Source organism: Danio rerio, chromosome 20 (assembly GCF_052040795.2).
Source record: "Danio rerio strain M-AB ecotype USA chromosome 20, GRCz13ab, whole genome shotgun sequence".
Classification (NCBI taxonomy): domain Eukaryota; kingdom Metazoa; phylum Chordata; class Actinopteri; order Cypriniformes; family Danionidae; genus Danio; species Danio rerio.
The window spans coordinates 36,927,501-36,943,338 of record NC_141040.1 but is presented as its reverse complement, the minus strand read 5'-3'; the positions used below and the strand labels follow the sequence as shown (position 1 = coordinate 36,943,338).

The 15,838-nt window shown below is 36.9% G+C and overlaps 1 protein-coding gene across 8 annotated transcripts in view; it reads left to right on the top strand.

Annotated features, from left to right (window-relative positions):
- Positions 1-15,838, top strand: part of nbas (NBAS subunit of NRZ tethering complex) — a 378,312-nt gene that overhangs the window by 288,832 nt on the left and 73,642 nt on the right. For all 8 annotated transcript variants that reach the window (XR_015517670.1, XR_015517668.1, XR_015517669.1 and 5 more), the window contains one exon: positions 15,552-15,691. Coding sequence is in view for 4 of the 8 variants with exons in the window: in XM_087297010.1 (XP_087153136.1) it covers positions 15,552-15,691 (140 nt within the window). In the remaining 4 variants the exon portion in view is untranslated. The remainder of the gene's footprint in view (positions 1-15,551; positions 15,692-15,838) is intronic.

The following is a 15,838-nucleotide window of genomic DNA, read 5'->3' as shown; positions in this document are numbered from 1 at the left end:
TTGATGAGCGATGCTGAATGTAAACGATTGGTAACACTTTAATTTATAAAGTAGTAACATAACTACACTTAATTATGTGTAATTACAAGTAACTAACGTTAAATTCGAACTAAATACTTAGTACATGTATTTAATTAATATTACTTTGTAGTGAAATTAATTATAACACTGTCTCCTTAAAAGAAAGTCTAACCAAGAGTTTACATTTGTTAAAAAGTTTAACTTGAAACTGCATCTTAAAAATGCAGCTTTCATGTGCAAAAGATGCAAGACACAAGTGTAATGATAACACCTGTCTATCAAGCACGTGTTTACATATAAAAACAATGGAAAAGTAAAGCATTGGAATCGAAAAATACACTGTGTGAATGGAATCTATTAATGCAGTTTCTGAATTGTTTTGTATTTTAGTGGAGTCATGGTATTTTGTCATGAAATGACATTGGACATTTTACATTTGTAATGCAATGTCTTTGTCATTTTACCAATGATTCTATTGTTCTACTTATTGTTTCTTTCTGTCTGTATGTCATTCTATATTTATCTGTAGTTCTACCTTTTTTGTGTCTGCCTGAGTGTCTGTATGTTCTGTCTGTATGTATTTATTTCTGTCTTTCTGTTTAAAAGGTCTGTTTGGTTGTTCTCTGTTGTTTTCTGTAGTTTTGTAGTTTTTTCCCCCCTGTCCTTTATATCGGTTTTATAAATAGTTATGAGTTTTGTCTCTTTTTTTGCTCTATCCAGGCCTGAGGTATTAATCCAGGATGAGTTCTGAGTTCTGTCTCTTTTTTTGCTCTATCTAGGAATGAACTATTAATGAAGCACATTTTGTCAGTAAAACTGGTTCGAGTAAACTTCCAGCATGTTTGTTTAGATGGAGAAGCGTTTCTTACAGATGTGGCTATTCAAATTGCACGTTTTTTTTTTTTTTTTTGCGGTGTGCGTCATTTTGTTCTGCGGCTAGCCACAGAATGCTGTCAAACTCTCCTTGGAATTTAAATAAATGTGTTGTGCTTCAAAAAACATCCAACAGGTGGTGCGTCGTACAATAAACTCCACTGTACAGATTACATCAAGGTTATGTAATTATTCTGTTGCTCCAAACTTTAAACCTTGTTTGAAAATATGCAGGTTTACATTTTTACCATTATTTTGATCGTGTATTTATTTTAGAATTAAGATAATTAAATGCTAATATATTTGAATTTGTTGATTAACGACTCAAAGAGCATTTAACGGTGCTCGAGTTGGCAATACTGTCTCTAAAATAAAACTATTTCTTTTATTAGAAAACAATGAACACAATTATGCCAGGCGCAGCGTTATATTCGAATTTAGCAAATATGAACAAAACCTGGAGAAAACACCTTCACCTTTCACAGTGGGCATTGAGTCCTCCGCCTTCAGAACTGGTCACTACTGAGAATGAAGCTCGGCTGACTCCTACTGGTAACGTATTTCCTGAGTCGAAGAATTTCCCTGTGTAGTGCGACTAACCTTGGCTAATCATGGCATTCTGTTCCCTGAGACGCGCCTTTCTAAAGGCCACATCTATACACATAGTCTCTACACGATAAGGACATTGAAATAATAATTTTGTGATGACAGCTGTTTGTCTAGCTTCTGAATGAACCAAGAGTCTATGTAGTAAACACTGCACATTAAATTGCCACATTGAAAGAGCATGGTTTTACTCCAAGCTTACCTCATAGTGGAGTGAAATAAATCCTTCAGTTTCGTAGTCGTCCATTTGTTAGACATGCTGAATCAGCGAAAGCAGTTCGGTTTATACAGCAACCACTATTTCACCTGAACACACTATGATTTCCCGATAAGATGTGCATGATAATCACAGCTTTGCTCAGTTGCATTTGTGTTTTCAATTCAAATAATTGCCCTAGTTCTATCTTTATTTTTCTGTCTGTCTGTTCAGTTTTTTTTTATTATATGTCCATCTGTCTTTTACATTTGTTTCATATACAGTTCTGAGTCCTGTCTCTTTTTTACTCTATCTAGGAATGAACGTTTAATCCAAGATGAGTTTCATGCACATTTTGTCAGTAAAGGCGGTTCTAGTAAACCGCCAGCATGTTTGTTTGGATGGAGCACTACACAAACAGTTCGTTAAAAAATTGAATTTATTGATCGATAATGTAATGTAATGTAATGTAATGTGTATTTATATAGCGCATTTATTGTGTATGGCCATACACCCAAAGCGCTTCACAATCATGAGGGGGGGTCTCTCCACACCACCACCAGTGTGTGGCATCCACTTGGATGATGCGACGGCTGCCACAGGACAACGGCGCCAGTGCGCTCACCACACACCAGCTATTGGTGGAGTGGAGGGACAGTGATAGAGCCAATTCGGTGGAGAGGGGTTGATTGGGAGGCCATGATTGTAAGGGCCGATAGAGGGACTTTGGCCAGGACACCGGGGTTAAACCCCTGCTCTTTCACGAGAAGTGCCTTGGGATTTTTAATGACCACAGAGAGTCAGGACCTCGGTTTAACGTCTCATCCGAAAGACGGATAAGGACATTGAAATAATCATTTTGCGATGACAGCTGTTTGCGTAGCTTCGTAGTGAACTATTGCTCTCTGTAGTAAACGCTGCACATGAAATAACTTGATTTCACTCCAGGCTCACCTCAAAACCTCAGTTGTGTGAAATAAATCCTTCAGTGAGAAGATTTCATAGTCGTCTTTTTATTTGGCATGCTGAATCAGCGAAATCAGTTCGGTTTATACAGCAACCTCTATTTCCCCTTAACACACTATGATTTCCTGATAAGATGTGCATGATAATCACAGCTTTGCTCAGTTGCGTTTGTGATTTCAATTCAAATAATTGCCCAGCCCTAGCTTTATAATAATCTTTCTGTCTGTTCAGCATATCTGTCTATCCATCTGTCCCTCTATCTGCATGTTATTTAGAATCATCATCATCATCTTTGTGTATTTTCATGTGCCTGTCTACCTGTCTGACTATCTATTTATGTATTTATGAATATCTTTCTGTCTAAAATGTCTGTTTGGTTGTTCTCTCTGTTGTTTTTTTTATGTTGTTTTTTATATATTATATCTGTCCATCTGTCTTTTCCATCTGTTCTATATATTGTTCTGAGTTCTATCTCTTTTTTGCTCTAGGAATGAACTATTAGTCCAAGATGAGTTTCATGCACATTTTGTCAGTAAAGCCGGTTCTAGTAAACCTTTAGCATTTTTGTTTAGATGGAGCATTGCTTACTACACAAATAGTCAGTTGAAATATTTAATTTATCGGTCGATAAGGACATTGAAATAATCATTTTGTGATGACAGCTGTTTGTCTAGCTTCTGAATGAACTATGGCTCTATGTAGTAAACACTGCACATCAAATTACCACATGAAATAGCATGGTTTTACTCGAAGCTTACTTCATAGTGGAGTGAAATAAATCCTTCAGTGAGATGATTTCATTGTCGTCTGTTTATTAGACATGCTGAATCAGCGGAAGCAGTTCAGTTTTTACAGCAACCTCTATTTCCCCTGAACACACTATGATTTCCTGATAAGATGTGCGTGATTTGGGCTTTGCTCAGCCTCGTTTGTGATTTCAGTTTGAGTAATTGCCCAGCCCTAGCTCTATCCTTAATTTTCTGTCTGTCTGTTCAGTACATCTGTCTATCCATCTGTCTCTCTATCTGCATGCCTGCATGTCATTTGAAATCATCCTCATCATCATGTGCATTTCCGTGTGCCTGTAAATCTCTTTTGGCCAATCAGCACTGATGACCTGAACTAACCAGCAGAGGTCTGTCGTGGGCGTTTTGTGCAGCTGCCCGTCTTCACTTGTTTTCTCTCTGATAGAGAGATCTGCTCTGGCCTCTTCCTTTCAAAAAGATAGCTAGTGTTTATGCCCTGGAAGTCTCTTTTCGCCCACCTTTTTTTTTTCTTCTCTCTCCTCCTCCTGATGAGTGGCTGTCTGTTGCCGCTCAGATCAATTTGCCCCTCAGCACCATGGAAAGCTTAAACAATTTCTGTATGTGTGTGTGTGTGTGTGTGTGTGTGTGTGTGTGCGTGCATGTCCAATTCTCTATGCTTATGCATTGATGTGTAAACCTATTCAAGAGCCTACATGCACACTTGGACTACCTAGCATGTCTAAATATAAACACAGACACGAGCGCGAGCAGATTCAGCTTGTCACCGTGCACTTATTGTGCCTAAATACCACAGTGATCAATAGAAATCCATCTGGTCGTCAGCGACACTACTTCCTGTCTCCTTCCCCAGCGCCGGCCTGACAGATTAGAAGCTTCGAAGTACAAGCGTGTCGTAAAACAAAAGAGGCCCGCTCTTGGTCTGTCCAGTTAAAGGCGGGTAATTACCAGCCAGCCATTTCTGATGTTTACAGCATCCAGAGAGACGCTACTGTCACCGGCGTCTTGCTAACTGTCTGCTGTTTTAAATAGATGAACCAAAAACAACTGAGGAAGCCCTTCAAGATTTCAAGACTACTTTCTGCTGGCAGCCTTTTACTATTTGGTGCTATTTAACTAAAAGCTCCTCACGGCTGGAGTGGTGTGTTTACGTGTGTGGGTAGGCAACCATTAGCCGTCGCAGGCTGAAATGGAGCCCAGCCGAGTTAAAAGAAACGACTCGCTGCAACATCGCAAATCACTGTATATGAGAATTTCCACTGATGGACATAAGGACACACACACACACACGCACACGCACACTCCATTATATGTGCTATTGTTGTGCGTCTGCATGTGGCAGGGAGATTTCCTGCAGGTGGGTGAGTGTTGGAGTGGGTGGACGCCTTGAAGTGTGGCGTAGCTTGATGGCACCGCCGCAAACGCATTCAATTTGTCGAAGGATCCCCCTCCGCACGATTGTCTTTTGGCAGCGTGGGCAGACGCTCTGAAGCAGGGAGAATGGCTGCACCAGCACAGGCTTTTTTCCTCCTCCCCTGAGGTCTGTTTTTAAAGGATGATGGGATACGGGAGGGCGGAGGATGTGTCAAATTATTTTATTTTCAGCGTTCCTTTTTGACCTGGTGCTGATGTGTGTGGACGTAGTTCAGTGAAATAGTCCAGCTGTATTCAACTTTTTGTTGTTGTTGTTGTTGTTGTTGCTGCTGTCTGTCTTCCTGTATACTGAATGTGGTCTGTCTGTTTTATATACTTAAATGTTGTTCAGTCTGTTTTTTTTATGACTGTCTCCATGTCTGTCATTATTTATTTCTATCTTTCATCTTATCCGTCTATCCATCTGTCTGTCTGTCTCTCTGTCCATTCATCTATCCATCTGTCTGTCTGTCGTCTGTCAGTTCATCTGTCTGTCAGTCTCTCTCACTGTGTCTTTCTGTGCATTTGTTTGTCTGTGTCTGTCTGTCCACTCGTCTATCCATCTGGCTGTCTGCCTGTTTGTCTCTCACTTTTTTTCATCCATTTTTCTATTTGATCATCAATCTGCATCTCTGTCTGCCTGCCTGCCTGTCTCCCTCTCTCTCTCTCTCTCTCTCTCTCTCTCTCTCTCTCTCTCTCTTTGGTGTCTGTCTGTCAGTCCATCTATCCATCTGCTTGTCTGCCTGTCTTTCTCTTTCTAACCATCCATCCATCTATTTGTCTATTTAACTGTCTGCCTATCTCTTTCTCTCTTTCCATCTGTTTATCTATTTGTTTATCGATCTGCATTTCTGTCTGTCTGTCTACCTGTTTGTCTGTCTCTCCATCCGTCCGTCTGTCTATCTGTTTGTCTCAGTCTGTCCGTGCATTTGTTTGTCTGTGTCTGTCTGTCCATCAGTCTGTCCATCTGGCGGTCTAACTGTCTGTCTCTCTCTCTGTCCATGTGTTTATTTGTTTATCAATCTGTCTGTCTGTCTGTCCATCTGTCAGTCAGTCTCTCTCACTCTTTGTCTACCCATCTGTTTGTTGTCTGTCCATGCATTTGTTTGTCTGTGTCTGTCTGTCCATACGTCTATCCATCTGGTTGTCTGCCTGCCTGCCTGCCTATCTCTCTCTCTCTGTCCTTCTGTCTATTTGTCTCTATTGCTCTGTTAGTTTGTGTCTATCCATCCATCTATGCATACAACAGTATGCCTGTCTCCCTCTTTCCATCCATCCATTTTTCCATCCATCAGTCTGCCTATCTGGTTCTCTTTCTCTCCATCCATTTATCTGTTTGTTTATTGATCTGCATGTCTGCCGGCCTGTCTCTGTCTCTCTGTCCATTGGTCTGTCTGTTTCTGTCTGTTCATGCATTTGTCTGTGTCTCTTTGTCAATTTGTCTATGCATCTGGCTGTCTGACTGACTGTCTGTCTGTCTCTCTCTCTCTCTTTCTCTCACTCTCTCTCTTTCTCTTTGTCCATCCATTTTTATTTGTTCATCAATCTGCCTGTCTGTCTGTCTGTCTGTCTACCTGTCTCTTTCTCTGTCCGTCTGTCTGTCTGTCTGTCTGTCCATTTGTCTCTCCATTCACCTTTCTGCCTGTCTGTATGTCTTTCTCTCTTTGTCTGTCTATCCATCCACCTGTCTGTCTGTCAGTCCCTATCTTCTTCTGTTTTTCTGCCTGTCTTTCTGTCTGTGTTCAGTTGTCTGTCTGTCTGCCTCTCTCTCTCTCTCTCTCTCTCTCTCTCTCTCTCTCTCTCTCTCTGTCCATCCCTCTGTCATTCTGTATATCTATATGCCATTTTATCTGCCCATATTTCGATCTATCCACTGACAAAGGGTTTTTTTTTTCTTCCCCTGAGGTCTGTTTTTAAAGGATGATGGGATACAGGAGGGCGGAGGATGTGTCAAATTATTTTATTCTCATCGTTCCCTTTTGCCCTGGTGCTGATGTGCGTGGACGTAGTTCAGTGAAACGGGCCAGCTTTATTCCACGTTTTGTCCTCTTCTAACCTGCCTGTCTCTCCCGTTCTTTCTGTGTGGGTGATTATAGTGTGGATCTGTCGGGCTTTGCTGTCATTGCTTCTAGTTTCGGCATATATTCTACTAGGGGGATTCTCTTGGGGGATTTTGCATCTGAAAGGTGGAGATGGTCACAGGAACTCTTTGGCTTTGTTACTGATTAGCTTATTAGTTTTTCGACCCACCATCTACACCGAGAACACGCTGTCAAGGACATCGATGAAGCTTGGCAGAGGATTAGGCTTTTAAAGTAGCATCTTAAACAAGTTCTCTATTAAATCTCCAGTCAGATTTCTCTCTCTACCAAAAGTGCCAAAATAATTGTTATCAGAATGTTTTTTCAGATTAAAATTCTTTTTAAAAGATAATAAACACAATTATTGCATAGTATTTTTTTTCTTTGTTCTCCAAACTAGTCATCCCACTGCAGGGCTATTTGTTCATACGTTTGTTCAAATATAGTAAATCATTTTTAGTGTCAAATAAGTCTATTCTATTATTTATTTATATATTTTTTTTTATTCTATTACATTTCGTCAACTATTCTGTGCTGTGAAAGCCTATAACATTTTGTTTCATTTTTAATCTGTTATTTTGTTTTTGTTTTATCTCTCCATATTTGCTTTGAGCACTTTTTTTTGTATTTTAATTCTATCATTGATTGGTTGATTCATTCATTGCTTATTGTATCTTTCTAGTTTAGTTCTATTCTATTTAGTTCTGTTTTATACTACTGCACTTTCTAGTCTCCCTAGGGGCTCTCCAGAAGGCCAGATGAACTCTTTGCCCTGCAGTCTCACTTAGTTACTGATTAGCCTATCAGTTTTTTTTTTTTAACCTACCATCTACACTGATCATGTTGTCAGGGACATTGATGAAGCCTGGCAGTAGATTAAGCATATAAAGCTGCTCCTTGGAAAAGTGCAACATTTACTAAAAAAATAACCTGGCCTGCTCTTTGTGCTCTTAGTGTTTTTATTCAAACAAGAAATGCCATTTGGCCTAATAAAGGCAAGTCCTGAGGTGGAAAGAGTAAAAAAAAAAATTATCACCATACTTCCCTACTTTATTGACTTCATTCACTCTTCTTTTCTAAAAAATCTAAATTGTAACCCTCCTACAAATAAACAGTTTGAGTTTTACCATTTTTGAATTTCCAAACACTCTTAGCTTAGCTTATGACAGATAATTATATCAGATTAGACCATTAGCATCTCACTCAAAGACCAAAGGGTTTTGATCATTTACCTATTTAAAGGTAGACTCTTTCTATAGCTACATTGTGCACTAAAGCAGGTTGAACACCTGATGCACCACAACACTGCGCGCACATGACAGTTTTAAGTATCACACCAGATGCGCACATTCAAACATTATTTAATATGAAACTATTCAGATGGCGCTCTGTGGGTTGGCAGAAATATGAACAGTGTCCTGAGTCATAGCTGGAACCCTCCAACCCATCCCCTCATTAGGATGGGGAGTATGCATATATTAGTGGCATTATTGAAGTAAACACTGCAATCAAACTGTTACTGTCATGTAGGATGGTTCGCCAAATTTTCCGACAAGATCCACGCACACGGCTGTGTGTAAAGGATCGCAGACAGTCACGTCGCAAAATGCAGAAGTTTTTTCTTTCCATTCGGCATGCGTTATTAAATTCCATGATACTCTCACCAGTCCTTACTCTTTATTTGCATATAATACCCCACTTTGTCATGGGGGCATGAATGAAACGTTCATGAGTGAAGGTGAAACTGCTGAACTACAGTTAAAGTCGTGCCCCACAGTTTGAAAACCCCTTCACTTATACACTATGCACTTATGCACTTACTCAACAGCATAGTATATGTATGTAGTGTCTCACAAATAGAGCACTTGAATGTTTTTTTACTAAGCAGAAATTCAAACCGTTTCCCTGATTTCGTTTGACAGTTGCCAAATTAGTGAAATAAATGGCCAAACTATTTAATAATACCTGCCATGAGTATAACTGCATTCAACATCGGGATACGCTACAATCACTGGCGTAGAAGAATTTTGCTTTCTCAATCCAAAATAAATAATCCAAAATGAACACCTGATAGCTCTGCCCTTTCTGCTACATGAGCAAAGCAGCATCCATTGAGTGCACTAAGTGTCCAACATTGCACACTTAATTTTAACGGTTAAATAAGTGAATCATCCGGATAAAGTCCACTTATTCTTTAAAAAGTTTTCATTCATATACTACAAAATGGGCATACAGTAGTGCACAAGTATGCGATTTGGGATACGGACCTACAGACATTGTGCTGAATGGATTCAAAAATGGGTAAACTATAAAACTTTCTATTTCAACAAATAAAATAAAATATACTCTCTTTTTTTATAGAATATAATGTTGCATATAATCCAATTACATATGAGAATATTCATTTGTAAAAAAAAAAATGCCTTCAAAAATGTTCTGCAGTTAAAATTTACAGACAAATTGATAATGTGCGACAAATTTTTTTTGGAAGTATTCAACACTTTAGACAGAATAAACATTCATTCATTCATTCATTCATTCATTCATTCATTCATTCATTTTCATTTCGGCTTAAAAAGTTCCAACAGTGGCTAGACTGTATTTAAATATACTAGATCAGGGTCAAATGACAATGCCAGTGACCCTTGACCCCCAATATTCTCTGAGGTGGTGGTTATAAATACAGAAACCTTGTATGCAATGACGCACACAAACACACCAATAGACCCAAGTCTATTCTTTGTTTTTTTTATGTATGTCAGTGCTGTAAATGGGCTAGAAAGTTTAACCTGGTGTTACAAAATCTGCTGCATCTGACAGTATTGCTGTGTCTTTAATATTATGTAATTTCCCGAGAAGTCGCAATCCAATAGAACTAGTAACTATAAGCTACTATAGTAACTATATAGTTTATAGTAACTATAAACGACTATTTTTTTCTCTTCAGTAGGTTATTGATATAATACAGTAAGTCTTAAGGTTTAATAAAAATTAATTGATTTTTGAAAATCACCAGGCGACCCCCCTTCATTGTCCCGCGACCCCTCGGGGGGTCCTGACCCCCACTTTGAGAACCACTGTACTAGATTATAAATATACTATAAACATATTTTAGGTACAAGACTGTATTTAAATATGTATATATCTTTGTTAAATATGTTATTGTATTCTACGCTGGAGCCTACATCTATGTGTTTCACTCGTCATAGCATATGTGCTGCTGGTGATGTGACCTTAAAAGTGATTTGATTTGATAAGCGTTAATGTTCTACGCAAAGGATCAGAATAGGGAACTGAAGAGCCTCTGAGCTGGATTTTTTATTTTTTTTTGCTCATCAGCTTATTTTATCCAATTAGAAGTGATACCGATGGGTCTCAGGGAATCAGCGTGCGTTTAGATGTTTTCTCAGTGGCCATTGTCAGATTATAATAAATGTAGGTCAAACATGATAGACTGTAATGGCTTTAATAGGCAGGTGATTAATCGGCTGATCGTGTAGGATGGCGTTTGAATGGAAAGATGGTGTTGGAAATACACCGGCCGAGGTGTCGGCTTAATTGATTTTCACATCAGTGGATAACGGCAAGACAGGAGACAGCGAGAGTGAAAGAACTGAGGGAATTAGGGAGATTCATGCCAATATGATGAAATTGTTGCAATCTGTTCTATTCATCCCATATATTTATGGCTTATTGCTAAATGCCTGCAATTAGATGCACGCAAGTTGCCAAATATGTATGCATCTCGTTTCACCAAATTTATATATTTGTTACATAAGTTACATTTAAATATCATATTATATCATAGTATAATATGACATAATATAATATGACATAGTATAATATATTAATTATATTATATTATATTATATTATGTCATAGTATATTATTAATGAAAATAATAATAATAATAATATATTTTACTTATAACGTGCTTTTCTAAACCCAAAGCTCTTACAAGAAAATAAAAACAAAAACAACAACATTGTCATATATTATATTATATTATATTATATTATATTATATTATATTATATTATATTATATTATATTATATTATATTATATTATATTATATTATATTATATTATGTCATATTAAATGATATTATATTATGTTATATTATATTATAATAATTATATTATATTATGTCATATATTATATTATTAATAATAATTATTTATTTTATTTATCACACACTTTTCTAAACCCCAAAGTGCTTACAAGAAAATAAAAACAACAACAACAATAATATGTCATATATTATATTATATTATATTATATTATATTATATTATATTATATTATATTATATTATATTATATTATATTATATTATATTATATAACATTATATTATATTATATTATATGGTATTACATTATATTATGTTATATTATGTTATATTATACTAATTATATTATATTATATTATGTCATATTTATATAAAATTAATGATAATAATAATAATAAAAATAAATTCATAATCCACAAAAATCCAAGGATCTAAGGAAGTACATGAGATTTAGAACAAGGGTTTGTTTCGATGGACATGATCTTTTTTAACTGGGACTAAGACAAATATACTGTATGTCATATAAACTCCATAGCAATAGCAAGCAAAACATTTACTACTGTATATTTTTTAGCTTTACCCTTTCCCCTCCTCAGTCAATCAGTTTTTTTGCCCCCTTGAGTTTTCAGCTGCTATCTTCCATTTCTTGGTGCATGCTGGGACTATGGCATGGAAATGGCTCTTTGACTTTTTTTTTTTGTTTGTTTTTCCCCTCAGAAATCAGACATTTTCTCAGCTGTTAAATTGCACTCCCGTTGCACTGAAGGAAAATTAATTACTTTCTCTCTCCGCCTCCCTCTTTTGGAGGAGAACAAGAATAAGAGTCACCACAGGGGAGAATTCACTCCTTTTGCCTCAGAAGTCATTCTGTTCTGTGTGTGTGTCTGTTTGTGTGTGTGTGTGTCTCTGTGTGTGTGTGTGTGTGTGTCTGTGTGTGTGTGTGTGTGTGTGTGTGTGTGTGTGTGTGTGTGTGTGTGTGTGTGTGTGTGTGTGTGTGTGTGTGTGTGTGTGTGTGTGTGTGCGCGCCAGTCTAGCCGTTTCAAGCCCTCTCTGCTTCTCCTTCCTCCATCTCCCCTGCTTTGTCTTTTCATGTTTAGCCCTTCTGCTATTCGTTCGTTCTCCTGCCAGCTTTCTCCATCTGTAAATACGCCGCCGTACCTTTTAGTGCTGTAGCCTGAAAGATGTTCTGCCGCGCACAGATTTAGTCTTTGCTTATGATTAGCTGATAAGCCAGAGAATTTATCTTCTGCCTTCAGTCTTAGAGATTTGCATATTTGCTGTATGGTCATGCATTTTAGTCTTGTACTTGGTGTATGGCTGTACAGTTTGCATTGATGATAATAAGAAATGCTGCTTGAGAGTCAAATCAGTATATTAGAATGATTTCTGAAAGATCATGTGATTATAAAAACTGAAGATGTAATGATGCTGAAAATTAGATTTTTACATGACTGAAATACATTCCATTTTAAAATGTGTGCCCTCGTGTTTGCAGTGTAAGCAGGTAGATCGGATTTTTATATGTCAGTGCGAGTCGCGCATCATTACAAACCACAGTGAATGACGTCAACTGACGCTTTCATTTCTGAACAGACTTCAGCAAGAGTTCAAAACCTTAAATCTCAGACCCAAGGAAGCAAATATTGTTATGTAGCACAAGTATTTAAGCATGTTAACGAGAGCGAGAGCTCATGTAAACAATATACTGTAGGCTATTCATCACGTGCATAAATCACTCAATGGAAATGAGGTTAAGATGCCTACAGGTTTAAAAAGCCTAGATTAAAAGATGTCGAAATTAGAACTTTTCTGTCATAAATGATAGTAAAACAACTTGTCAAAAGAATAAAAAAAAATTAAACCCTGCGAACAGATTAAATACAAGAATGGAGAAAAGAGTGCTCTCTTATTACCAGCTGTCAGTCAGCACTCGCGCTTTTTTTTTTACGCGGCTCATTGAGTAAATACAGCCAATCAGATACGAGTCACTTCTAAAAGATAATGTACTGTAAGCAGGTACTGACCATCAAGATCTGCAGTACAAATGTAGCCTTAGAGCACATATATATACTGTATATAGGAAAATCAAAATTACTTCTGGTTCCTGGAGTTTGATAGGGATGAGGATTAATGATTAAAGGTGGTAATGCTGTAAACAATGTTCAGTCTTTTGCACAGGCGATTGCTTTGCTTCATCAAACCTCAATGTATCATCAGGAGCCACAGGGATTTATTTTGGTTTGGCTGGTTTTTGTTTTTATTTTTTACTCTCAAAGTGCTGGGGGCCTTTGACTTTTTTCATTTGACATATTATCAGTCACCAGGACCACAGATTAAGCTAAAAAAGTTTTTTATCATTCTACTTAAGAGGAAAATGACTAAGGGGGAGTAAACAAACTGAACATTGTCATTTTAGGTAAACTATACATGTAAAACTGTTGTTTTAAATAGTAATATCACTGATTTAATGTATTTTTGATCATATGACAAGGATCATAAATTATCTCACCCAGCATAAACATTTGAACAGTGGTGTAAATAGCACATAGTCATCTCAAAATTGTTAGTATTCATTTATTCATTCTCATTCATTCGTTCATTCATTCATTCATTTTCCGTCAGCTTAGTTACCTTATTGATCTGAGGTCGCCACAGCATTACAGCACATGTTTTACACTGTGGATGCCTTTCCAGCCACAACCCAGTACTTGGAAATTATTACTTATTGGCTCTACCATATTTTAAATGTGAATATATAGTCAAACCTGAAATTATTCATCGCTCTGGCAATTTGTAACTTAGTTACTTTACTTTTATTTAACCAGCAAGTTGTTTGCTTGTTTGTTTGGTTGGTTGTTGGTTTGTTTGTTTGTTTTTACCAGACATTACACAGGCTTCTTGCAAATGATAAAAAGACTATGTAATGAAAGGTATCATTGTGAAAAAAAAAATTTAGCAGCTTTTATTAACATTTTGAACCAAAACTTTTAATTTTGTAGTTCTCCAGTTACTACTCTGTGTACTATGACAGCATGGTTGATATATTTATCAAGATATATGCCTCGTAATGGCATACTTTCAAGGTTTCGTGTACTTTAAGCATAATAAAATTATTTTCTTAAATCATTTAGAGCCAGCACAACTGCTGTGTTAAACTATTCTTGGTCATTCTTCTGCAAGCAAGAGTCTAAACAAGTCATTCAAATTGATTCACAGTTTAAAGCATTTTACTAATTGTTTATTTAAGTCTTAGAACAGAATCAACTCAGAAAGCTGATTCACACTGGCTTGGAATAAAATGTGCATTTCCTAACATATACTGCTATCAAATAAAATAATAGGAGGAATGAATGTAGGAATACAGTTTTATAATTAGAATTGTATTTAAAGGTCACCTATTTTACTCCTTTTTCAAGATTTAAGATATGTCTTGTGTATCTCCAGAATGTGTTTGTAAAGTTTTAGCTCAAAACAGCCATCAGATTATTTATTATACCTTTCAGAATAGTGCAATTGTATGCTCTGAATGTAGCTGTTTTTGTTGCCTGTGTCTTTAATGCTAGTTTTCCCCGTCCACCATTACCACGTGCCTGTCAGAGTTTGCCTCAATCTCTGGCTGCGTGCGTCAGATAAACAGCACAATGACAGACATGAAGGAAGCAGATCTCATGTAACGTTTGTGAGAAATACTACAGTAAGAACTTTTAAGAACACTGGAGGGATCACAACAACTAGAAAACCAACAAACATTATAGAAATACATACACAATCAACACCAAGAATCGCTAATAATATTTTTCGACACGCCAACCAACAGGAGAAAACAGATACACACACAGAGAGACTTGCGAACGCAACACATGTTTAAACATGTTTTAAACTCATTCTTGATCACATTTGATGATGATTGATGATCACAGAGAGCTGAACAGATCTTTTAATCCCAGTTGCTTTTCGCACATCCTGTCTTGTTGATATGATTATACGCGTTACTACGGATATATGTGTAAAACCCTCAAAATGGGAGGGATTTGGATCCTATTTTAACGTCAGGAAATAAAATTAAAAAATGAGCTTATTGTCTTTATATCACCCCAATATGACAGTGGACACACTATACCTACACACAATTCTGTCCAAACAGCTTCCAAAAGATGATTTTCATAGCAGGTGCTTTTTAAGTCAAAGCTCTCACTTTTAAAAGTTTAGATTTTCCAAGATGTTACTTAACTAAATATAATGAAGTAAATGTGCTTTGTGCTGCCTACCCTCCTCTGAATAGGGCAGTGTGTAACTGATGTTTTACCCAAATTAAAATGCATGAAAAGTTAAAGCAGATAAAGCTGAATTAAACACTTCATTTCAAAAGGGCTATTTTTAAAAATTCATTACAAATTCTAGAGGAAACCAGTGAGGAAAAAAATGGCTTTCATACCAGACATCACAACTGAACAGCTCTTTACTCTTTTAACTTTTGTTTTAATTATATATTTTTTTCACCTGATTTCCCTTGCAAAATAAGTGTAACTTTTTCTCTCTGCTTCTCTTTCTTTTTATTCAGTGTGAGATGGAAGATGTCGAGAATGAAAAAAAGCGAAACTCTTTGTTCCTGGAATTGTTGGAGTCCAGCAGCAAATGGGAGGAGTTTCAACACCTGATGCTCCTCCTACAGGCGTGGCCACCGGTGACTGACAAAAGCAGGTGAGATTTTGATGTCGATGAGCTCTGATTTACATATTCACTCATAAAATTTAATTACATAAGCTTCAATGCATAGTAAGCTGGTAATTATTACGAAAACAAACCCAGGATGATCAAGACAAGATTACCCCTGATATAATAATTACA